The sequence below is a fragment of the Equus caballus genome, chromosome 16 (assembly GCF_041296265.1).
Source record: "Equus caballus isolate H_3958 breed thoroughbred chromosome 16, TB-T2T, whole genome shotgun sequence".
Classification (NCBI taxonomy): domain Eukaryota; kingdom Metazoa; phylum Chordata; class Mammalia; order Perissodactyla; family Equidae; genus Equus; species Equus caballus.
Genome location: NC_091699.1, coordinates 59880098 through 59904721, shown reverse-complemented (window position 1 = coordinate 59904721; position 24624 = coordinate 59880098). Strand labels below are relative to the sequence as shown.

Below are 24624 nucleotides of genomic sequence, written 5' to 3'. Positions count from 1 at the left end.
GACAGGGAAGGGCAAGGCTGAGGGCTTGCTTTCTGCATGGAGTGTAGCTTGCTTACTGGCACCTGTACCTCCCGCCTCCAAGGATGAATTATAGGACAAGTCAGCATTTTAAAAGGAGATAGGGAGGTGCCCCTGGAGAAACCAACTGGTTTCCTTTTTAGAGCTTTTGTGTGATTTCCTCCATCTCATCAGTGATGTTAGGCCTGTCTCTTTCTCATTCTCTCTCCAGCCAAAAGGGTTTCGGCGTTACTACAGCTCCCCCTTGCTCATTCATGAACAATTTGGATGCATTAAAGAAGTTATGCCCATTGGTGAGTTGAAACATTGCTGAGCTGAACTGGGTTTTGAGCAGCAATGTCAGCATTAATGGCTGCTATTCTCCCAGGGCTTCAAACTCAGTGGAGTGTGTTTGTGCATTTGTTTGGTGGCTGATTGGGTTATGATCGTTTGTTTATTTTGCTGAAGGGGAAACATAAAGTAGACCAAATTCACTAGGCATTTTAATCCTGTCCCTGATGAAGCTCGAAAAACACCCAACTCCCAAAGGCTGCTGAGTTACTATACCTCTCATCAGCTGCATGGTAGAGTGCAAAGAGCATGAAGTGTGTCATCCCACAGACCCGGCTCAAAGCCCAGCTTCCCCATTGACCAACTGTGTGCCTGAACAAGTTACGTGACCTGTCAGACCCTGCAAAATGAGAATACCATGGCTGCTTTTCCTGATTGTAGAAACTACATATAAATTATATACCATTGCTTAGAAGGAACTCAGTGAATATCAGTTATTCTTCAATGAGGATGAAAAAAGTCTATTTATAGATATTTCTGGCTTGAATTTATTCTTTAACAGTATCTTTCAGTTTACTTCTATTTTTTCTCTCTCTCTGAAAATCTCTGCTTTTTTTTGGCCTTTTTTGGGAGGAGAAAGTAAGCTTTAAACTAGAAATTTATAAACTGGAAAGCTTTTAATTAGAAATTCATGAAGTCTGGTAATGTCAAATTCTTTGGAAAATACTGGCTTCCTACTGCAAACTTCGTGTCTCAGGGCTTCGTACCTCAGTGAGCAGAGCCTCACACAAGAAGCAAAACTGGTGTCCGGGAAGAACCTTGAAATTGGAGTCCTGGAGATGACTAGCAAAAGAGGAAAACCAACCAATCAGGAAGTGTTTGGGAGCAGAGAGTCCTGGGTGCAGTGGAGGGACCTGACAAATGGGCACATGCCATGGGGGACTCATCTCCAAGGAAAGCTTGACCACAAAAAGCCCCATTTTCCCAGGGGTTGGTGGGTCTGTGGTACAGAACCTGCTTCTCAGTTGCTGCTAACCGAAGAGATGTGATAGGTGGTTGGCTATGTTCCTGCCAGTTAACTGAGGAAAACTTTGTCTCAGATATGCTTTCTCTTCTGTTGCAGCCTGTGGCAATAAGGTGGACCCCGTCTATGAGACCCTCCGCTTCGGCACCTCCCTGGCCCAGAGAACAAAGAAGAGCAGCTCCGGCAGTGGCTCTGATTCGCCTCACAGAACCTCTGTAATTGTCCTCTTCCTGCCTCAGTCCACAGAGTTCCTGGGCAGGGCGGGCCTCAGGCACTGCAGTGTGAGGGGTTCCACCTAAACGCATCATGAGAGTGGGTCTGTGGGGGGTCAGGCAGCCTCCACAGGGAAACCCAAAGTGCCTTGGGCACTAAAGACTAATTTTCTGTTGCCAACACCTAGAGATCTTTGACTTTTCTCAAGAGATCATGCTTTTGGCCCCATGCTCCTTGACTCTTCCCACAAACTCCCTCCCCCCAACCCTCGCACCAAAATTAGGTAACATGTCAGTCAACACATAGAAAGATTTGGCCCAAACAATGAGCAGAAGCAGGGAAGATCCAGCTGTGTCCAGTTCTCCTTCCAGCTACATCCCAGTTCAAGAATAAGCCATTTCTCACACTGTCTCAGTCCTTTCTCTCTAAGGCAAAGTATGTCCCTTGATTTCACAGTAAATTGCCCTCCCCAGAGGCACTAGACCTGTGACTTAGTGGGGCTTCTCTCCATGAGACACTCACCCTCCCAAGCACCTCTCCTGTGTTTTATCAGATCTAAAATGAGTGTTCTGTGCATCTCTGGGATCTACTACCATAATTCTGTCCCTGGCTGTCCCAACCAGAATTTCTATAAACGCCCCCAAGTTGCCACACAACTCTGAAGCACATACGGAAGACCACCATCTCTCCTGCGGTGACAAGGACCTTCCAATTCACATTTCCAGTTAGGATAGCTTGCACTCAGTTATCAGTTCCATTGGTGCAGCCTCTGCTGGACTGGGAACTTCCAGGCAAGACACAGATGAGCCTCCAAATGGTCTATCCCACTGGGTCTTCGCAACATCAAGTGATTAGAGTAGATTGTGTGAGAAGGGCAGGGCGTACCCCCTGGAAAGGGCTCTCAGGGGCTGAGCTGAAGGAGCTCCCTCCTGGCTGTGAGTCAATCCACAAAATAACAGAGATTATAGACTGTGTATAGATACATAGGTCAGGTAGGTGAATAAGTAGGTATGTAGGTCCTCTGACAGATGCCACATGGTTATCCTGGAAGCCATCTTTAAACTCACTGAAAGCGTGTTCTTCATGGATTCCACTGATTTCTAAAAGAGAAGAACCAAAAATAATATTTAATCTTTTTCTTTGCTATACATAAAATTGATGTCAATTAGTTCTTTCTTCTACTCAACAAATGTGAATTAAGCACCTACAGTTTACTAACACGGTAGGCGACACAAAAGAAGTGGAGGACATGGCTCCTTACCCTTAGAATTCCAACTTATTTCTGAAGACAAAAGTAACAGATAAAAAAGCTGATGATAGCGCTTTTTTTTTAAATATTCTTTTATGTATCTTTTCCTATTTTTATTAAGAAGAAGAACATAGCATATTTGTGTTCAGGGTATTATAATAACTATATCATGTGAATGTACAGATGGAAAATGTTTAGCTTCAGTAGGCATTGCCTCAAAGCAGTGAGGGCGTAATTTGTGACATCTGAAGATACCTGATCCTGATGATCTTCCGAGGGAGGCTATAAATCAAATTGGCAGTCCCAATGATAATGTTAATTCATTTAGTGAAAGAAGGATAGAAATGGTGCTAAATGTGATGATAGCATACAAAGTGCATATGGATAGGATTTATATTGTATACAACTATGTTCTGGCTGAATGGATTGGATAATAATAATAAGAGTTTCTAGCACAGGGCCTGGCATAATTGGTACTCAATACATGGACATTGTTGCTGTTTTATTTTCATTCAGCATCTAGCCCATAGCTGGGTTTTCTTTGAACTTGAGTTATTATGAAATGAAACAAGAGTATAATCCATCAGACAGGCAAATACCTTATCTGAGAAGAGCATTTCCCAGAGCCCCCCTTTAACAGGGCCCATTCTCAGCCTCTGTAGGAAACCCCTGAATCAATCAAGGGCTCCACTCTGTTCTTCTGCTCAGCCTGTCTTTTCTGATGTGTCCTCTAGTCACTCCTTAAGTCGGGGTGTTCCCAGGAGTCTGCTTTGGATTGATCTTCTTGTTCTACATGCTCTTCCTGGTTATCTTTTTCGCATCCCTCTTATCCACCCACTATTCTAAACTAATGACTCCCATAGGTATTACCAATCCAAACCTCTTGCACAGTGCCAGACCAGTCCTACAGTTATCTCAAAATCAGTATGTCCAAACTAAACTCATGCTCCATTGGTGATTAGGTCCTGTAATTCAGAACTCAGAAATGTAGATGAAAAGGCCCTTCCTTGTCATCAGCAATGCTGGAACTTTGAGCCTTATCATCTCTCACCCAGATCATTATAAAGGAATAGCTGTGCTACTGTCTTGTTTTGAGTCTACTCTTAGCAATACCTCCAGATTTATCATCTTTTAAAGAAAGACCTTTTGTGTCCCCTACCACGTTAGTATTATGCTGATTGAAACACTCCGTTGACTTGCCCAAACTCTTTAGAATGGCATATAGGGTCTGTTCCTACCCTAAAGACCCACCATCCCTTGAACTTGCCAACTTCTTTGACATCTCCATGCCATAGAACATGCTGTTCCTCCTCGTTGAAATTCTTTAAGATCCGGCTTGGTTTTTACACAAACTATGAAGAGTTCTCAGACTCCCCCAAGCATGATGAGTTGCTCCTCCCGCAAGCCTTCAAAAACTCCTTTCTTAAAGGATATAGATGATTGTATTATAATTATCTGCTTTTGCATCTCTCTCCTGAACTAGATCCTGAGTAACTATACATCAGGGCCCCATTCCTTATCCATCTCACTACACCCTAGGCTGGCATATAGTAGGCACTCGAGAAATGCTTGAAGAATGAGAAAGAATGAACAAGGGATTCTTGAAGGGATTCTCAGAATCCTCAGGGATCCATACAACACTTCTTTTCTCATGTCCTCTGTCCCAAATACAGTTTGCTGCTCTCTGGATAGACGTGCTCAATCCAATTACTAGGCCTTGCCCACGCTTTCTCTCGGCCTCTGCAGACAGCATCTCTTTTCCTGGTCTGGGTTGGGTGCCTCTTCCCTGGGCACCCATGGCAACCAATTCATTAATCTTAGTGATTTGCATATTTCTTGGTAATTTTCACTTTTTTGTTTCATTTTTCTCTTCTCCAGTCCCTTCCTCAACTAGACTAAGCTGCTTAGATGCAAGGACTTTTTGTCCACTTTATTCCCATTACTTTATAACAGTTATTCCTCAACTTAGGTGGGTGTCAGAATCCACTGAAGAGCTTCGTGCAAATATAAAGGCGAAGGCCGTGTCCCACTTCAACAAGCCTGAGCCTCTGTGAGCTTTATTAGTTCTCCAAGTGATTCTGATACCCACCAAAGCTTGAGAACCACTGATTCACTGGGCCAGTCCAGTGTAGATTCTCGCTAAATAGGTGGTGAATGAATGAACAAACACCTTCCTCCGTCAAAATCCTTAGACTTTTAAAAAGGACCTAGAGCTGGGAATGAATTAAATCAGTGGTTCTCAATGCACGGTCTCTAGGAACATGACTCTGAGAACCTGGGAATTGTTAGAGAGGCAAATTTGTATTTTCCTCTCAGACTTACAGAATCAAAAACTCTGGGATGGAGCCCAAGAATCTGGGTTTTAACAAACCCTCCAGGTGATGTTGATGCATGTTAGAGACTGAGTTAAATTAAAGATGTACATTTATTTCCAAGAAACTAGCCCTGCCAGCCCCCTCTTCTTTCTTTTTCATATTCTCTCTTGCTTGCCCTCACTTGCTCTTGCTCCGCCTCTGTGTGAACAGCTCTTGAATCACACATTCACAGTGGCTACCAGGCTGGATCTGGAGTTTGGAGCAGAGATTCAAGAATGCTAACCATGTCCCTAACCCCATGTACCATGCTGCATCTCCTTCCTCAGGAGGGTGACGAAGGCCATTGCTGCCAACAAGTTGGTTCCCCCAAAGCCGCACAGAGCTGGCTCTCAGCCTGTAGCCATCCCCCTTACAAGTGACGACTTTTTGTAGATACTACGCAGAAATGCAAAAGAAAAACACAAACAGTGCTGACCAGAGCAGGAAGACATCTGTCCTCTTTGACCTGCACACAGAAGGGGCCTTTCCCATGTCTCTGGTGAGAGCCAACATGTCCTCATCCCACTCCCAGTTCAGGCATCTCCCTTGCTTGTCAGAGGCTGGCGTTGGTGGAAGAGCAAATGGAAAGCCAGACGAGGGAGGCAAGAATGGAGAGGAGGTCCCCCAGTGATGGCCCTGCCCTACCCACAGCGAAAGCAGAAGGCTGCTCCCACGGTTGTGAGCTCTGCTGAACTCACGGCAGGGAGGCATCCTCAGAAACACACGGTCAGCAATGAACACTTTAGTCTCCACATTTTTGGCTCATGCTAAGCGGCAGCAAGAACATCTGAGAGACAATTTAAGGATGTCCACTTTGCTTTCATGTCTAAAATAGTTTTGTTTCTAGCAGTGTCTGCACCCTACAGACTGGTTTTAGGCGCAGAAAGCATAGTTTTCCGAAAGTCAATAAGGTATCCATTCGTCATAGTCCACTTAGACTTCCAGGCACTGGTTCCATCCATAAATATTTCTTGAAATTTTGCTCTGTGAAGGCATTGTTCTGAGAGCTGCAGGGAGACAAAGACAAATCAAATTATTCTTAAATATCTGCCACATCACTCTTTCCCCAGAGTCCAACTTGCCTCATTGGAAGAAAACAGAAACAATTGATTGGTACTTGAAATGGATTTTGCTTCCTTCCTGCAGGGTCAAATGATAATGAACTTCAGCCTCTTGCCATTCTCATGGTATTGTTGCGTCCCACAGCTGACGTGTTCCCACGTAGCAAAGCTCTGTCCCCCAGGTTTACTTTCTTCCAGGGTTGTGGAGCATTCGCTTTACAATGTCAGGAAGTCGCTGCCTGGCTGTTTCGAAATTGTTATGTTTCCTTTAATGTGCTTTCAAATGTTCTAGAGCATAAAAGGCTTGAAAGCTTTGGGAAGGCCAGCAGAAACCAAATTCAAAAAACTTTCTGCGAGTTGGTTGGCTAGTTTATGAATAATCTTCAATTTCATAAGATTAAATTACCATAATAATAGCAACTTTTGTTCAGAAATAGTGAGCTTCAAAGGAGCAGGGTACCAGTGACTTAGAGACCCTGTGACATTTATTGTTTTTCTTATTTCTGATGTGCCATGAAAGTAAGAATAGCTGAAGAAAGTCTTAAAGCTAAATTGTAACAAAAATCAGTCTCCAGAGGGTGGTGCAAAATGCTCCAGACCTGACTAGGAAAGCCAGGAAGGCAAACTTGTCCCTCTCTGTTAAGATATAAATAAATTACTTTTTTAAATGTGACTCTCCTCTGAGGCCCCCTAAATTCCTCTTTTGAAGAAGCTGGAGCTGGGGCCAGCCTGGTGGCGTGGTAATTAAGTTCACACACTCCACTTTGACAGCCCAGGGTTTGTAGGTTCAGATCCCGGGTGCAGACCTACCCACCGCTCATTGAGCCATGCTGTGGCAGCATCCCACATACAAAAAAATAGAGAAAGAAAGGCAAAAATGTTAGCTCAGGGCTAAGCTTCCTCACCAAAAAAAAAAGAAGGTGGAACCAAGCTGATAGAAGTTGGGGCGTCTGGCCCTTTGAAAAAGGCCGTTCGAAATCAGTGGTATGCTGGTAAATGTTTAACCGCTGGCTGGCGTTGGAGGCTACATTGTAGCATTTGCCAATTTCCATGGTGTTAATACTCCCACCATGGCCAATTTTAAGCTAACAATGTGATGACCCTGAAGACTCTCCCCAGCACCTGTGAGCGGCTCCAGCACACCACTGGATGAAGCACAGTGCTTAAGAACATGAGCTCTGGAGACAATGCCTGGGGTTTGAACCCGAGCTCCACCAAATATTAGCTCTGGAACCTAGAATAGAGTTACTGATTCTCTGTGGGCTTCAGCTTCCTATCTGACAAATAAGTCTAACATAGGATTATTGTGAAGCACAAATGAAATGATACATATAAAGTACTTATAAGATAAATGATCGGTAACCATTACTATTTAGAGTGCAGGTATTATTACTATTGTTATTATTTCTATAACAACAGAATTCATTGTGTAACAACTTAGAAGTCATTCTTCGAAGTAGAGAACGGCTATGACTTCTCTTATTTAAAAAAAAAAAAAACAAGGGCAAAATAAGTATAATCATGCACTGTATAACCTGTCAGTCAATGATGGACCACATATACAATGTGGTCCCATAAGATTAGTACCACGTAGCCTAGGTGTGGAGTAGGCTACAGCATCTAGATTTGTGTAAGTACACTCTGTGATGTTCACACAATGGTGAAATCTCCTAACAATGCATTTCTCAGAACCTATCCCCATCCTTAAGCAACACGTGACTGATTTTTTGCAGCAATGGAATAGCATTTAACTCATACCTAGGTAATGATCCCTCAGTAGAGCATCTTATTCCTTATAATTAATATTTAAAACTCACCTATAGAAAGAGCTATAATTCTACTGAAAATTTTAAACAACAGGATATGTTCAGGAATTCTAATTTCTCTCTGTTGTCACTTCCTGGGAAGAAGCCTAACTGAGAACTGTGCATCTAGACATTCATTTGACACTCATTGGGTATCTGTCATATGCCAAGCCTTGAACCTGCAACAGACACCTGAAGGGAGGGACAGTCCATGAGGGAACACATGGCCTCTCTAAAGTTAGCCAAACAGACAAGACAGCAATGATTGGGTTCTTAAGACAGCGTCCACCTTAGTTCTATTGACATCAAAATCCCTGCCCAGTTGGCCCACTGATATGACATTGCTCACTCCACGCTGTTCCCTCTTTTCTCCAAGACTTCAGATCTTGTGGAGGTTCCTGAAGAAGCTGACGGAGGGTACGACCTACGGAAACGCAGCAACAGCGGTGAGTGAGGAAGTGGGGCATCATGCATTGCCCCCTACATATGTGAATCACACTGGTCATCCAGGTCAGCAGGCGGAGAAAGTTGACTTCCAGTCACTCCTTCTCTGCTAGCTCTGGAACTCAATCTGAGCAAGGGTTCAACAATCTGGAGGGAAACTGGCCATAATTACTGGTGGAATTCAGTAATTTGTCTATAACATGCCCTGAGTCTAGTTTTTTACATTCCACATATAAGCGAGACCATACAATATTTGTCTTATATCTCCTGAGTTCTCATGCCTTATGGATTTAGCTATATTGGGATTTAAGAGTCACTTCCAGACCTTTTTGTTACCATGTCATTTCCCCCACTGACCTATATTAGATTATCAAACCGTACCAGAAAGAAGCTACTCCATGCTACACTAAGGTACCTCAAACCAGGTGGGTGGGGGTGCCGGGGGGTGTGAGCCGCACACTTGGCTCCTCCCTGGCAGAGATAGCCAAGACTCAAAAACTGAGATGTGCAATCTAGCCAAACATTGTTTATTAGTATAATGTAATTTTCTAATAGCTTAAGCCCTTTTTACATTAGTTTATAAAATATTTGTTAAGTGCTAACTACGTTCTCTTGCTTGCTAACATTAAGAAAGAGCCACCTCTTAAACCCGAGCCTAAAGAAGCATCACCAGCCCATTATGGATGAATCTTTCTGAGCCTTTTTGATGTCAACAACTACGTAATCTCCACTCATTTACCCAATAAATATTTATGAAGCCTTTACTATCACCAGCAAAAATACATAGGTCATGGGGCCAGCCCGGTGGTGTAGTGGTTGGGTTCATGCACTCCACTTTGGCAGCCCAGGGTTCACAGGTTTGGATCCTGGGCGCAGACCTGGCACCATTCCTCAAGCTGCCCTGTGGCGGCGTCCCACACAGGATAAAGGAAGATTGGCACAGATGTTAGCTCAGGACCAATCTTCCTCACACACACACACAAAAAAAGTACATAGGTCACAAAACTGTCCTCAAGTTCCTCATAATCTAGTAAGGTTGTAGGTCCTGACTTACAGTGTTGACTTGGGCTGAATGGGTTTTCATGGCAGAAGTTACCCCACCGACCCTAATCCCTGTGTGGGAAGTGTGAGGATGTGCCCCCTTGGAGAGATTTTCCACTTGACTAGACATCCCTGCCTTTTCCAGACTGGAAGCAGAAGTTCTGCATTCAATGCCAGCAGCAGTCCTATGAGGTGTCACTTCCCCCTTCTTAGCTCTAGGAATTCATTGATGTCTCTTCTCTAGTTAGAACAGTATCTCTGTGATTCCCACAGGCAGCACGTGCTTAGCTTCCCCACGACTCTCCTTCCGAAATAGCGTCAGCGTTCCCCAGGGCCCCCCTGCCAAGCCCACACACACCTGCTAAAGCGCTCTGCTGGGGGAAGGATTCTTTGGCATCACGTGGGGAAAACTATACTCTCAGATCAATGCAGATATTCGTTGAGCAGTTAGCAGTACCATTAGAGAGACAAATGAGAGCGTGCTGGCTGCCAGGGGGACCATACAGGGGGGCAGTAACACAGCAGGCCCACCCAGCCCAAGTCTGTCCAGCAGTACAGATCCAGCAAGTTAACTTGGTCAGCAACTCCAGAAATCTTCAGCATCTGAGAACGAACTCACCAGAGACTGGTACATAAACCAGACCTGCATTTGAATACTTCAAGTCTGGTGAGCGGCTCTATCCCCTGAGTCTGACTTCTGCCTGCATCCTTCCCCGATGCCTCTCACCAGATCGCTGACGGCCTCCTCATTACTAACTGCACTGGATGTATTTCCTCCTTGGCCCCTCCTTGCTCTGAGGTGGACCACTGTACTTCACTTAGTGATCGTGTGGCCTTACAGCAGTGATCTCACCTCTCTCTGCCTCAGTCGCCTCATCTTTAAAATGAAGATAAAAAAATAACATCGAACTCATATTGTGTTGTGATCTTTAAAGAAGATAATGAATGTAAATACTATCCGTACATTGATGACTCTGAAACTTCATTTCTGGCATTAGGCTTCTTTGCTGCCGCCGGATGCCTAAAGCCTGCTGGGTGTGACCATCTGAATGTGGAACAGGCAACATAAAGTTCACACACACACACACTGGACTCCTGATTCCCTCACCCACCCGCTCACCCAAACTGGATTTTCGCCAGTTGTCCCTGCTCAGTAAATAGGAACTCCATGCTACCAGTTGCTCAGGCCAAAGCTTTTGGCGTCAGTCTTGACTCCCCCTTCTTCTCACACCTCCTGTCCAGTCTGTCAGCAGATCTTATCTTATGCTCTTCAAAATCATGCCCAGCAGGTGCCCACCACTGACCTCTCTGCCTCAGCCATCTTGTCCTAGCTTCACTGATGCTGTTGCTCACCTACCCCTTAGTAGTTAAGTTGTCTGTTTGCCCCGGGGATTTCTTTACTCAAAGAAGTGCTCTTCACAGGATTTTATAATGTGAAGCGTTATCTTTAGGGATCGTGGTTGCTATTCATAAAGTCATCAGAAGGTCGTAAAGTGTCAGAGGTGCAGCTTAGGGCCTCATTACTCCAAGTGTGACCCATCGACCAGCAGCCTGGGCATCACTTGAAAGAAAGCCCGTTAGAAATGCAAAATCTGAAGCCAACCTAGGATTGCAGAATTAGAATTTGCATGTCAATCTGTGACATGAATCTTGTTAAAATTCAAGAAGCAGGATTGGAAATCATTTAGTCCAATCCTCTCCCCTCCAGTACGCACACATACACACACACAACGCACACTGTATAGATAAGGAAACTGAGGCATAGAGTAATACATCTCAAAGACACCAAGTTGATTACTTGCCATCTCTTTTACATTAAGGGGCATTTTCACAGCCTTATTTACAGAAATCTTTTGAAAGAACTTAGCAAGAAATAAACCTCTAAAAAGCTTTGGAGATCTATTAACTATTCCTTTGATCAGCAATAGCTTCCTTTACAATGCACCTTTGGAGGCTGGAGGGATTAATTATGCAGCAGTTTGCTTCAAAACATTTTCCTTTGATTGGATTTAATCCTCTGTCCATGCAGTTTGAGAAACAACACAGAGAAAGCAGCCTGCTCATGTGGTCCACGTCCCACCCGTCTTCTCACAGTCATGGCAAGGAGGGTGCTGGCTATTCAGAAGGAGGGTTTGGCCTTCCAGTCACAAGGAGTTCTGTCTTACATGTTTCACTTATGTTCTAAAACATACACAGTGCACAGGCATTATTTCTGCCAGCCAGGTGTTATGTCAAAATCCTTTTGGAATTTTTTCCAAAAGAATATTTCCAAAGCCACCTTAGAAGAGGGTACAATTCATACCCATTCCTTTACTCCTAAGAGTGTACTCTCTGCTTTCTCTCTTACAAGGTCTCTCTTGGGCGGGTCTAAGTGTTTCTTGTTGTTTCCAACACTGTTCCTGAGTGCACTAGAAATGTAAATGGGGAGAATTGGTCTTCACCTTGGGCTTACCTGCCAGAAACTCCATTCAAAGCAAGTAATGAGCAAAGGAAGAAGTGAAATCCAGGCTGCCTATTTCAGCTCCAAATGCCAAATAATGACGTTCCTGGCTGCCTTCAGTAACTGTATGTCATTATGACTGCATGCGATCATAACTTTCCTGGAAGAGAAGCAGGGGCAACAGAACATAGCAAGATAAATTCCTAGAAATATTCTTCAAAGAGGACTGGGTTAATCACATGCACTTGAGGGTATTACGAAGCCCAATATTATCTTACTTTTTACTAAAGCAAAGAAATTTTGCCCAGAAAGAAAAAAGGCAAGATCAGATTCAGAAAATTCATCCTTGCTTTAATGTGCACTGGTTTTATATCTCAAATTTTCATTTGTCACCATAAAAATGAAGCAAATATTTTAATGGCCTCTTTAGCAGATGCCCCTGGTTTTGGTCCCTCTCCGGTGGACAATTCCCAAATTACAGATGCAAATATTTGTGGTGTGTTTCTGCAACACTCATTTAATATCTAGTCAAGGTAAATATCTCTTTAAAAGCATAGAAGATTCTCTTTTCAGCTATGTGGAGGGCTGGATTTTCAGAGAAATTTTTCCAAGTTTAACACTCCTGTTAAACTGGGAAGAGAACTGCTAGGAGATAGAATAAAAAGGAATTAAAAAGAAATTTCTAGTTAATGCATGGCTGAGCTTGCAGCAAAATAAGGCAATTCCTTAGAGTCTAGAAATGACAATAAAGCGTGAATCCAAAGACATAAGCAAGTGGAGGCCAATGTTTACTCTGCACATTCCTGGGCCCTCAGATTGTGGAAGACTAGGCCCCATGCATGGACAATAGAGGACAAAACCTAGGGAGTGGGCAGGGTAATAGGTTGGACGAGAGGCCCTTTGGGAAAATGCTGATACCCCAAAAGGCACCCTTAGTGGCACTAGGAAAAAAGAATATCCTGCAGAGGAATTTGGTAAAGGAAAATGCTTCTGGCCTTAGCTCAGGTGTAAAAGAAAAGAAAGAAATAGGGTGAAGGGGACAGAGAAAGGAAGGAGGGAGGGAAAGGAAAGAGGGGAAAAAAGGAAAGTCTTCTTACTTGGGTTTGGGGCCTCAATTCATACTACCTGTACAGACAAAGTAAAATAATATGAAATTTGAGTTTAACTAAGTTTAATGTGGCCCAGATGTGATAAAATCACCAGGCATTTGGCAGAAGTAAATACAAACCCTCTCTGGAGGAAGAGAATTTAAACCTAGACCTCAAAAATTTCTACCAATGAACTTTCAAATAATATGAGCTAAGAATCAAAATTCACCAAACACACAAGAAAATGAGCTACGATGATTGAGAGTTGGCCAAAACAACTAATTTTATTATCAGACTCTCAGAGACTATGTATGTTGGAATTATCAAATATGGTAATGTGTTGCCTAATAGTGGGGATATGTTCTGAGAAATGTGTCATTAGGCAATTCCATTATTGTGCAAACAACATAGGGTATACATACACAAACCTAGATGGTATAGCTTATTATACACCTAGGCTACATGGTACTAATCTTATGGAACCACCATCATATATGTGGTTTGTCATTGACCAAAACATCACTATACAGTGCATGACTGAAAAAAAATATGTAACTATATAGTTATACATGTTTAAAGATATAAAAAATGGACTAGAAAATATAACAAAGGAACAAGAGACTACAAAAATTGAACAGGCAAATTTTAAGAAAAACCAAATGGAACTTCTAGAAATAAAAATAAAAAGAAATTTGATTGATGGATTTAATAGCATACTAGATATAGCTGAGGAGAGAATTAGTACCCTGGAATATAGAGCCAAAGAAGTTGCTGAGAGTAGAGCCACGGAGGCAAAGCAATGGAATTCGTGAAAGTAAAAGAGACACGGAAGATGAGTGAGAAAGTCCAACGTGAAGCTAACTGACATTTTAGAAGTACGTAAAGAGAAAATGGGCAAGAGACAAGGTTCAAGAAGATCCTGGCTAAGAATTTTTCAGAACTTATTAAAGACATTAATGCTTAAATTCAGAAATCTATACCTTGACCCATCTTGGTGAAACTGCAGAATTTCAAAGATGAAAGCAAATAGTAAATGCAGGCTGAAAGACGGATTACCTACAAAGGAATGAAAATTAGACTGAGAGCTACTTCTTATAAGTTACAGTACAGTGATATCTTCAATATACTGCAAGAAAAATAACTCAACAGAATTATAAATGAAACAAAAGCAAAACTATCCTTCAAGAATATATTTTCAGACAAGAACTGCATCTTCAGTGCAGTTAAGACCCACACTCAAGAAATTTCAAAAAGATGTATTTCAAAAAAGAAAATGTGATCTCAAAGGAAGGATCAAGAAGCAAGGAATGAAGAACAAAGAAAGTGATAAACATGTGGCTAAATCTAAGTAAACATTGGCTACATAAAAAAAAACAATAATGTTAATAAAAAGTTGTTAATAAAACGTTAACTAAAATACTGGATATTTAAGTGAGAAATGGATAAAGAGTCTTATATTGTTTTGGAGGAGAGTAAAGATATTATTTCACTTCAGATTTTGATAATATATACCTCATAACATTTCTAGAATAATCACTAAAAGAATAAAAAATAGATTTAACTTTCAAAACCAGAAAGGGAATAAATTTGAATGATGAGAAGGAGAAAAAAGCTAATCAACTCAAAAGAGGGCAAGAAAAGGGGTGGTGGGAGGGAGACAGAAGTAGAAAAAAAGTGTAGAAAGTTTGAGACAAATAGAAAATACAAAATAAAATATTAGGAATGTAAATTTATCAATAATCAAAATTCATCTAAATCAACTAAACACTAAATAAAAGACACAGTTTACAGACTGGATTTTTAAAATGATCTATACACTATTTATAAACATCTAAAACATAAGGACAAAGAAAGTTTAAAGGTAAAAGTAATTATTTTAAAAAGTTACCACAGACAAATATTAAGCAAAAAAAGATTATATAGCTATAGTAATGTGTAAAAAAAAGCATTACTAAAGAAAAAGAGCATATTACATGGTCATGTCTGCTTCATCACAAGATATATATTTTCAAACTTGCATCTACCGAATACATAGCCCCAAAATGACAAAAACTCAAGGAGAAAATGGCAGAACTCTTAGGAAAATTGATATCCCTCTTTGTGGTGAGAGATTTTAACACCCTTCTCAATCACTGACAAATCAGATAGACAACAAGATTCACTACACACATAAGGGACCTGAGGACACATTTGACAATCCTAATCTAATTGATTTAAAAAAGGACGCTCCACCTAACAAATGGAAAATTCAAATTCTTTTTAAGAACACATGGAAGAATTATAAAAATTAATCAAATATTAGGCCATAAAGCCGGCTCCATAAATTTTAAAGAATCAATATTGTGTAGAACACATCTTTCAGACTAAAATGCAATAAGATAGAAATCAACAGACAAAAGATAACCAGGAAAACCCATAATTTGGGAAATTAAAACACACTTTTAAAAAGTTCGTGTGTCAAGAAAGAATTTATAAGGACAACTGGACTATATCTAAAACTGAGTAGTAATGAAAACACTACTTATCAAAACTTGTGGGATGCAGCTAACATTGGGACTATAGAGTATTTAGCTTTAAAATTATTCTGTTAAAAAATAAAAGTCTAAAAGGTAATCGTCTAAGCATTATACTTAAGTCAGACAAAAGAAACAGAATAAACTTAAAGAAAGTGGTAGGAAGGCAATAATAAAGATAAGAGCAGAAATTATTAGATTACAAAGATAGATCAATAGATGCTGAGTGGTTCTTAAAAAATAAAATTTGTAGTCTCTAATAATTATTTGAGAATAAATGAGGGGCCGGCCTAGTGGCGCAGCGGTTAAGCGCATGCATTCCTCTTCCGCGGTCTGGGGTTCACCGGTTCGGATCCCGGATGTGGACATAGTACCACTTGGCAGCCCATGCTGTGGTAGGCATCCCATGTATAAAGTAGAGGTAGATGGGCATGGATGTTAGCTCAGGGCCAGTCTTCCTCAGAAAAAAGAGGAGGATTGGCAGCAGCTAGCTCAGGGCTAATCTTCCTCAAAAAAAAAAAAAAAAATGAATAAAAGAGACAGATGAAGCAAAAAGCAATAACAAAAAGAGGAGATATATAACAGAGATTGAAAGGAAAATAAATGAATCTTGTGACTTACTTCAGGCCAATAAATTTTAAAACTCTTTTTAAATGGGCAGACACCAAGGAAGATATCAATGACCAAAGTCTGACTCAAGAAGAAATATAAATAGAGAACTTAATTTGTTTCTAATCATAATAGAAACTGAATTAATATTTTAAATTTCTGCACAACGAAAATACAAGGCCCAGACAATTTTGTAAGTACATTCTACCAAATATTTAAGGAATAAAAAAATTTCCAGATTACATAAACTCTTTCAGGAAAACAAAAATTGACAAGAAAGAAGGGCAGCTGCATTCTCTAACTCAGTTTATGAGACTAGTATAATCCTGACCTCCAAACCAAATGAAGGTGGTGTGAGAAAGGGAAAGCACTGGCTCATCTCCCTGTTGAATGTAGACACCGAAATCTGAAACAAAATCTTAGTAAACTGAATGGAATCATGTATTTTAAAAAGGTAACGCATAATTACCAAGTTGGACTCCTTCCAGGGATGCAAATCTGGGTCAATGTCAGATAAGCTAGTGATGTAACTTGTGCATTACCAGGCTAAAGAAGAAAAAACAAATAATCATCGCAATAGAAAGCACAGTGGTGGACATGGGCCTCACAACACTGGAAAGTAAAAAAGAAAGAATACGAAAAAGGAAAAGAGGAAAATTTGGGAGCCATGTGGCAAAAACTAAAGGTTCAGTTTGCATCTGTAACATTAGGAAATATGCCTGCATAATGACCATATTCTTTGAATACTTGTCATGGGTAAAATAAACAACCAAATTATCTTTGATAAAATGAATTTAAAGCACTAAACATACAACGTGTATGGTGTATTTTTGGTAAAATAGTTACCTCCTTTATTCCTTTCCCTTCAGATCAAAATCTTAGAAATAGTCGGAAGGAATAGATTTTAAAAATCAGTTTTTGTACTATTCCAGTTCTGCTTGCAACCATAAAGCTGAAAACACATTTGGGGTAACTTCAAATAATTTTCAGCATAGTTCACAAAAATGGTACACATTTCATACCAGATGGTTAATAGATATTCAATAAAAAGCTAAAATAATGTGAAATGACAAAATTGTAAAATCAGTCCAAACTGATCATTGCATATGCACTTTATGTAGTCTGCCTTCTTAGCTCCAATCAAGAACTTTCTAGCGAGATTCTCTTTGCATGTTTTTATTCAAATACTCAATATTCTTTTAGAAGTATCCAGTTTTATACTTACAGAATCAAGTGTTTATACCAGAACTTCAGATAATCACATAATACAGAGAAAAGTGTTGCTCAACTGAAGTTGAGTGGCCGAATATTGAGGCAGACAAGATCCATAGAATCGGGCTTTTGTTTTCCCTCACTACAAACCAGAGCTCCTCCACTGACTGCCTATGGCTTCCTAGAGATAATGGAATTGCATCCAAAGGCTCTGGAACTATAAACTGGAGAAGAGATATTTGCTAAGCATCAGTACATTTACAGGGGTTCTTGTTCTGAAGTGTATTTTCTGCATAAGGTTATTGAGTCCGTTCTAAGGACAATGGAGGTTGCCAGTGCACTAACTGAAATAGGTTATAGAGCTTTCTATTGTGTGTTTCTCTTCCTCTATTGATATTTCATTGATAATCTGAAGGGAGACCAAAGGGAAGAGTAAAGCAGCAATGTGTTATTTGTAAACGGCAAGTCATCTAAATGGTAGGTTCATTTTGACAACACAACTCTATGGTATAAACTTGGAAACATTTGCCACATCTTTGTTTAAGGATGATACACATGGTGAGAATAAGGTCATGATGTTGGTCAGTGGGGTAAATTTTGCTGATCCAACTGGCTAAAGCAGAAGCCCCCATACCCATCAGGGACCTCCCACAGCTGTGTACATGGACAGTGAAAGCTTCTGCCCATTTTAGGAAGCCTTGTTGTTTATCGAAGGCCACAGAGTGGCTGCTTAAATGCAAACAAAAGAGAATTATACATACCAAGAACAAACGAAATGAGAAACCACTATTTTATTTTTTATTCCAAATAACAGCCCCAACACATTGACAATACAAGATTGAGGAAATATTTTGAAGTTTAAAACTAATGTTTTTATCTACAAAATAGAATGTAGATGTCATTAAGATACTAGACTCAAGATATTGAAAATAGATAAAAGAATCTGGTATTTAGAAAAGGTAATTCAAATACAATTAAACTGGACCACACTTCACCCACCATCCTATTAACAAGAGATTTGATACATTCAGCAAAGATGAATGCCATGGTTTCTCCTCCTGAGGTGAGCACCACCAAATGAGACCAAGTTGTGAACACACAACTGCTGAGCAATCAAGAGGATGCGTGCTAGCTGGAGGCACGTACAAGGCTGTGGGCATGCAGAGGAGGTGATGCAGAATGTGCATGGGGAGGTGAAGGAAGCATCACGTGGAAGATGACATGAAAGCGGGGTCAGTGAGGGTGAGGAAGAGGCAGTGAGAAGTACAGTAGAGCTATTGGGCAGGGAATAAATAAAGCCACATCTCTCAAGCATGTTTCCAAAACATGGTGACTGGATCATAAACCTCCTGCTTTCTCTTGTTTCCTTCAGTGTTTACGTATCCAGAAAATGGCACTGACGATTTCAGAGACCAAGCAAAGAACATAAACCACCAGGTATTTATGGATGTCACAGAAGACAGACCAGATGGGGTCCTTAGATAACATTGCAGGTTACCACCCAAGTGGGTCATGAAATCAATTTAGTGGGTCCCAGATCAGCATCTTTAGAGAATAGAATATGATAATGTAGTATAATGTATCATGGCATAGACATCTTGGAGTGAAACAGAAATATCACAGTGCATCAAAGGTAAAAAGGATAAGTATTGTGTTGTACACTTTTGTTTCTGTTATATATGTTACATGCAAGTTGACACATACTCTAAAGTGTGTAAGTCATGTAAATATATAATATATTATTAATATATTTTATAGTATATGAATATGTATTATATTTTTATGTTCATGTATATATGCATAATTAGAACAGAAATATATAGCATAAAGTCCTTGAGCTTTGGAGAGCAGAGTGAATCATAGGTAAAAAGGATATAGTTTTGTGCAACTTTTATGTTTTACCTATGTAACATGTATTTATTAAATTATTATGTATTTATTTATATCATACAATTATATATTATATATCCTATATATAGTATTGTGTGTAGTATATTATATATCCTATGTAATATATAATTGTGCATATGCATATATTATATATTATACAATTATATGTGTGTATACTATAGATATTATATAATATGTAATATTGTATAATTATGTCATTTGATTTTTAATTTATTATGTATTATAAAGTGTAAACATTTATATAACATTAACATTTATTTGGCTAACAATAATAGATAATATTTACATAACACTTGTAAGACTCTTCTAGAGTCTATAAATTGGGCACAACAATAGAATCTATCTCACAGGGCTGTTGTGAGATGCAAGTATGCTAATACATGAGACATAATGCCTGGCACACGGTGGGCTATCAAAAATGGTAGTTTTTTTAATCTTTATTCAAAGATTTCACAGACAGTAGCTGGTGATTCCTTAATATAAACTAAATCAATCTGATGCCAAAATCTATGGTTTTTCACAGCATGAATGAACTCATTGCCAGATGAATATACCTGGTTCCCCTTAATATGCTAGCTACCAAATTTTAGGCTACCTGATAAAAAGTCAATTTTAGTAAGTGTAATTTGTTTACTGCTATTCATATCTCCCTCTTTTTATGGAGAAAATATTCCCATTCCTGGGGCCAAGCCTGTGTCACTTTTCATGAACAACTATATCAAAGAAAAAATTTATTTGAAGAAAATTGTAGTATTTCTGACAAAGATTTCCACATAATTGTTTTCGAATAGTTTGCAATGACATCAAACTCAGCTAAGAAATTAAAAGTAAACCCTTGGTTGAAACAAAGTCTTTAATAATGGTTAGATATTTTAACACTTAAGATCCATACACGGGAATTACATTGAATTAACTTCTCCATTTCCTATTTTCTTTCTCTCTTCTTTCCATTTTTTCCTCCTTGTTTCTCATTTTTCTTTTATTTTCTCTTTCAGGGACCTCTTTCCAAAGACCCATTACAGATGAACACCTATGTTGCCTTGTACAAATTTGTACCACAGGAGACTGAAGATTTGGAAATGAGGTAAAAAAATCATTTTTTAAAGAAGGAAGGAAGGAGGGAGGGATTGAAGGAGGGAAAATTTAGTCAGTATTTTTCCACGTGAAAAAATAATTCCATTTGTGCTACCTCCTAATGCTTCACAGCAGTGATTCTGAAACTCTAGTGTGCGTCCCATGACCTGCAGGGCTGGTGACAGAGAGCTTACTGGGGCCTACGCCTGGAGATTCTGAGTCAGCAGGCCTGGGGTGGGGCTTGAGAATTTGCATTTCTAACTGGTCTGCAGGTGGTTGTGATGCTGCTGATGTGGGGACCACACTTGAACAAGGATGGTTTTAGTACATCATGAACAGAACTGCTAATAGGAGTTTCATGAAGGTTAAGCATCAAATGCGCTTGGCATCCTGTGGGGTCTAACAAGGAATCAAAAATGTATTTAATGCTCAAATTAACTTTGATTGAAGAATCAAACTAAAATTATTTTTTTTATCCTGCGAGAGGCTAGCAGCTGCCCCCGGCTCACACCCTGAAGTCTGCTTTTGTTTCAGGAACTATCTCACTTCTTGGTAACCGAAACGCTGGGGAGGACAGGGTGAGCGTGGGGACCCTCAGGAAATCTCAGCCTTCCTCTTGACCAGTTGTTTCTTCATGTTTCAGAGATAGTTAAGGTGCAGTCAGTCCTCTGTTCACATCCTACTTATTGTTGAATTTAAGCAATTTATAAACATCTCATTACTATGATTTCCTTATTTATAAGAGAATAATAATGACCTCTTCCCCCAAGGTATTTGTGAGAATGAAATGAATAATGTTCATAAAGCATATAGCACAGTACCTAGACATCATAAACACTCAGTAACTGATAGTTATTACAGTTGTTATAACGTAGTGTTCGCTGGCCTGTCTCAAAGATGAGGTTTACTCCTTTCCTCCATTCATGAACCCAAACATAAGTAATCTTGGGAGAAGGCTTTGGTGTTTTCCATTCCTAGAGCAGGGTAGGAGGGGCTGCTTTTCCAGTCAAATAGGCCCTGGGAGATTGGCCTTTCCTCTTCAGAAGAGAATGGAGAGAGAAATTAGCACTGAAAACTATTGAAATGTCAGAGCATTAAGAAAATGTCCTCCATTTGGGGGTGGACTCCACTTGTCTGAATGCTATGGAGGCCAAGTTACCAGTCTGTGTCATTCCCAACAGATGGCTTCCAGAAGACCTTTTCTCTCCACCCTGGAGCTATTTGAGCTTCTCCACATCCTCAGGCTCGTGCCATTTCCCAGACATGATCCCTCTCACACTTGCCTGAGTATGGTTTCCCACCTCAGTGAAATCTGCCTCTCCCCTTCCACTTTCCCCAAAGCCTCTTAAAAAGAGAGAGCTACCAAAAAGGCTTCAGTTAGACCCTGTTTCCCAGGTTCCATATGCTGTTGGGTCAACTTCAGCAACTCGGCTGCCCCTCGTGATGAACATCTAGTAAGACTCCATAGCAGACGTGTGTACTGCCGGAGTCTGGTAACTCCCCGTGGCTCTCACTCAAGGTCAGCTTTGTTTCAATATTCATTTGCAGTCTGCTTTCAAGTGATTCTTGGGCCTTTCCAGAACAGAGTTTAGGGCCTGGCTTTTTAGATTTGTTCACACAACTAAGCTCTTGTACATCTGAGTTTTCATCACCATTGAGTAAGAACCGCCGTACCAAATTCACTGGGCTGGGGTTGCAAACACTACCTGAGCAGTCTGGCATCAGTGCTGGAGGAGGAGACGGCATTTATCCAGTGAAGCCCTATCATATCAGAGACATAACAAGCCCTGAAGGTTAGAGCCTACCTAGGATTCACCACTGGGGTGGCGCCTTGCTTTCAGCTTATGGTCCATAGTTAACTATCTGCTGATGAAGACAGGGACAACATATATTTACTTTGCAATAAATACAGTATAGTATTGGGTCTTTCTTGACATTGTCATTTGGGCATCTAGAATTTAAAACTTAACAACTTCCTATTGTGCAGGTCCATTTTGTATTAGAAGATTATTGTGAAGTCATCAGGTGAAAAAGACAATTCCAGAGAAATTTAGAGTGTTATTGGGGTACTGAGGATTGACATCTAGCTGCCTGGCAGGGGTCGTAACTTTTAGCGCTTATTTTAGTCCGTCGCAGGCCATTAAAAGTCAAGTCGTCTGGTCACGAATCCAACGTTTACAGTCTGCTTCATGGCAAACAGGACTATTCATTCCCAGGAGTGAAATGTCTGCATTACATAGCTGCAAGATTGGAGTGATAAATCATACTTAGATTTTTTTTTTCCGAAGATATCGTAAGTTCCCATTTTAAAAGCCGGGCGCTTGATTTAGACTGTGTAAGGCAATGCTTTGGGGATTTGGTATAATACCTTGAATGAACTGGGGCTTTGTGAATTATCTTTTTCTCCTGGAACCATAAGGTGGAAAAAAATTCCTTTTAACAAAATGCCGTTCTTATCCACCTGCATTCTGATTCAGGGGAGCACGCTGGGTATGGTCCTCAGGAAAGAGACCAAAGGACTTGAGAGTCCAGGGAATGTGTGAGCTTGAGACAAAGAGGGCCCAACTGGCAAAGCCAATGGCCATGGATCAGAGCACATGAAGCACGGCTTCAGCAAGCATTCGTTACATATCTGCTCAATGATAAGCAAAGCTTTCTCTGCCCACGGTCAACAGCCCAGACCTCTCTACCGACCTCCAGAGTCACATCCCTACCTGCCTGCCTTAGGAGTAGATGGCAGCCAGCAGCTCCACCCTCCCTCCCACAAACCTGCTCCTTAGCATAAATGATGTCACCATCTGCCCAGGCTTCAAGCTAGCCACTGGAGGCTTCTCCTTACCTTGTGCCTAAAATGTATTTAATATTTAAATCCTACTTGTTCTCTTTGCCTAAAATCTGCTGTATCCGTCCCCACCTTCCTCTGCCCCCTGGATTAGTGTAGCAGGCCCTACCTGGTCTTCGTGTTTCTAGTATTGTCCCCTACTCCTCCATTCCCATGCATTTTGGGTGGAGAGGACACTAAGGTGACAGTACAGGGTACTGAGGCTTGTCTAAACTTTGGAGTCAGATAAGATGGATTCACCTCCCAGCTCCTCTTCTTTCTAACAATAGAGCATCTTATCTAACTTTCTGAACCTCTGTTTTCTCATCTTGAAAATAGGGATAATAAGTCCTACCCTTAGAGGATGGTTGTGATTAAATAAGATATAACAAAATCTAGTATATAGTAGTAGCTTAAAAATGTTATTTCCAACCAGTTCTAGTCACACTACAGAAGTAGATGCTTCTTTTTTCAGGCTTAGGAAATGAGAGAGAGATAATGAACATATCGACATGGATTCACTGCATGTTCAAGAATAAAAAGTATGGGCATCACTTGACCTGGTTTTAAGTCCTAGCCAAGCCACTCACTAGCTGTGTGACCCCCATGAAGCCCAGAAAAGTTACACAAGCCATCCAAGCCTCTGCTTCTTCATTTGTAGAAGGAGATAATCTTTATGCCTGTCTTACATCTGCTCATGACACGTATGTTTGCTTACAACTCTCCAATGTCCTCCTATTACCCTTGGGAAGCCAGAATATTTACAGGGACCTCCAGCAGCTGCACAGTCTCATTCCTGGTGACCTCTTTGCCTTGTCTTGCACCTCTGTTCCCCTCACATCTGCGCTCCATCCACACTGGCCTTCTTTTATTCCTCAAAAGGACCAAACTACCACCTGCCAAGGAATTTTTCTTCCAGAAGTCTGCTCCTCTCCTCCCATCCTCCTATCCACCCACCACCACCACTGTCACACACACACAGACACACACACTCTTCCAGTTGACTATTATGCACCCACTAGACCTGAGCTCAGATTTTGCATCCTTGTTGTAGCTTTTCCTGATACCCCCATTCTGGATGAGATTCCTCTGGTATATAATTTTATGACACCATGTTTCTTGTCTTCAAAGCACTTACCTCAACTTGTATTTATATATTTCTGGAATTATTTGGTCAACTTCTATCTCCCTCATAAGCTCCATGAGAATCTGTAATTGCTAACCCTTATATCCCTGGAGTGTAGTACAGTTCTTGAAAAAGTAAATACTTAATAAATGTTTGATCAATGTATGAATGAATATTGTAGAGAATAAATGAATTAATGCTGCACCTGGTGTGTACAGTTAGTGGACAAACCAAATCCATGGGAATATAATGGAAACTATAAAGGGGGAAGCAAATCAAGCTCAGAGGGCTTAGCCAGAACTTATTTCCTGGAGGAGATGGGCCTTGAGCCCATGAGGAATGTTATTTGTC

General features: G+C 40.7%; 1 protein-coding gene across 6 annotated transcripts in view; it reads left to right on the top strand.

Moving 5' to 3' along the window:
• Positions 1-24624, top strand: part of STAC (SH3 and cysteine rich domain) — a 150762-nt gene that overhangs the window by 94669 nt on the left and 31469 nt on the right. For all 6 annotated transcript variants that reach the window (XM_070238945.1, XM_001489696.6, XM_023620752.2 and 3 more), the window contains 5 exons: positions 230-311; positions 1412-1527; positions 8371-8440; positions 18714-18778; positions 20248-20336. In XM_070238945.1, coding sequence (XP_070095046.1) covers positions 230-311; positions 1412-1527; positions 8371-8440; positions 18714-18778; positions 20248-20336 — 422 coding nt within the window. The remainder of the gene's footprint in view (positions 1-229; positions 312-1411; positions 1528-8370; positions 8441-18713; positions 18779-20247; positions 20337-24624) is intronic.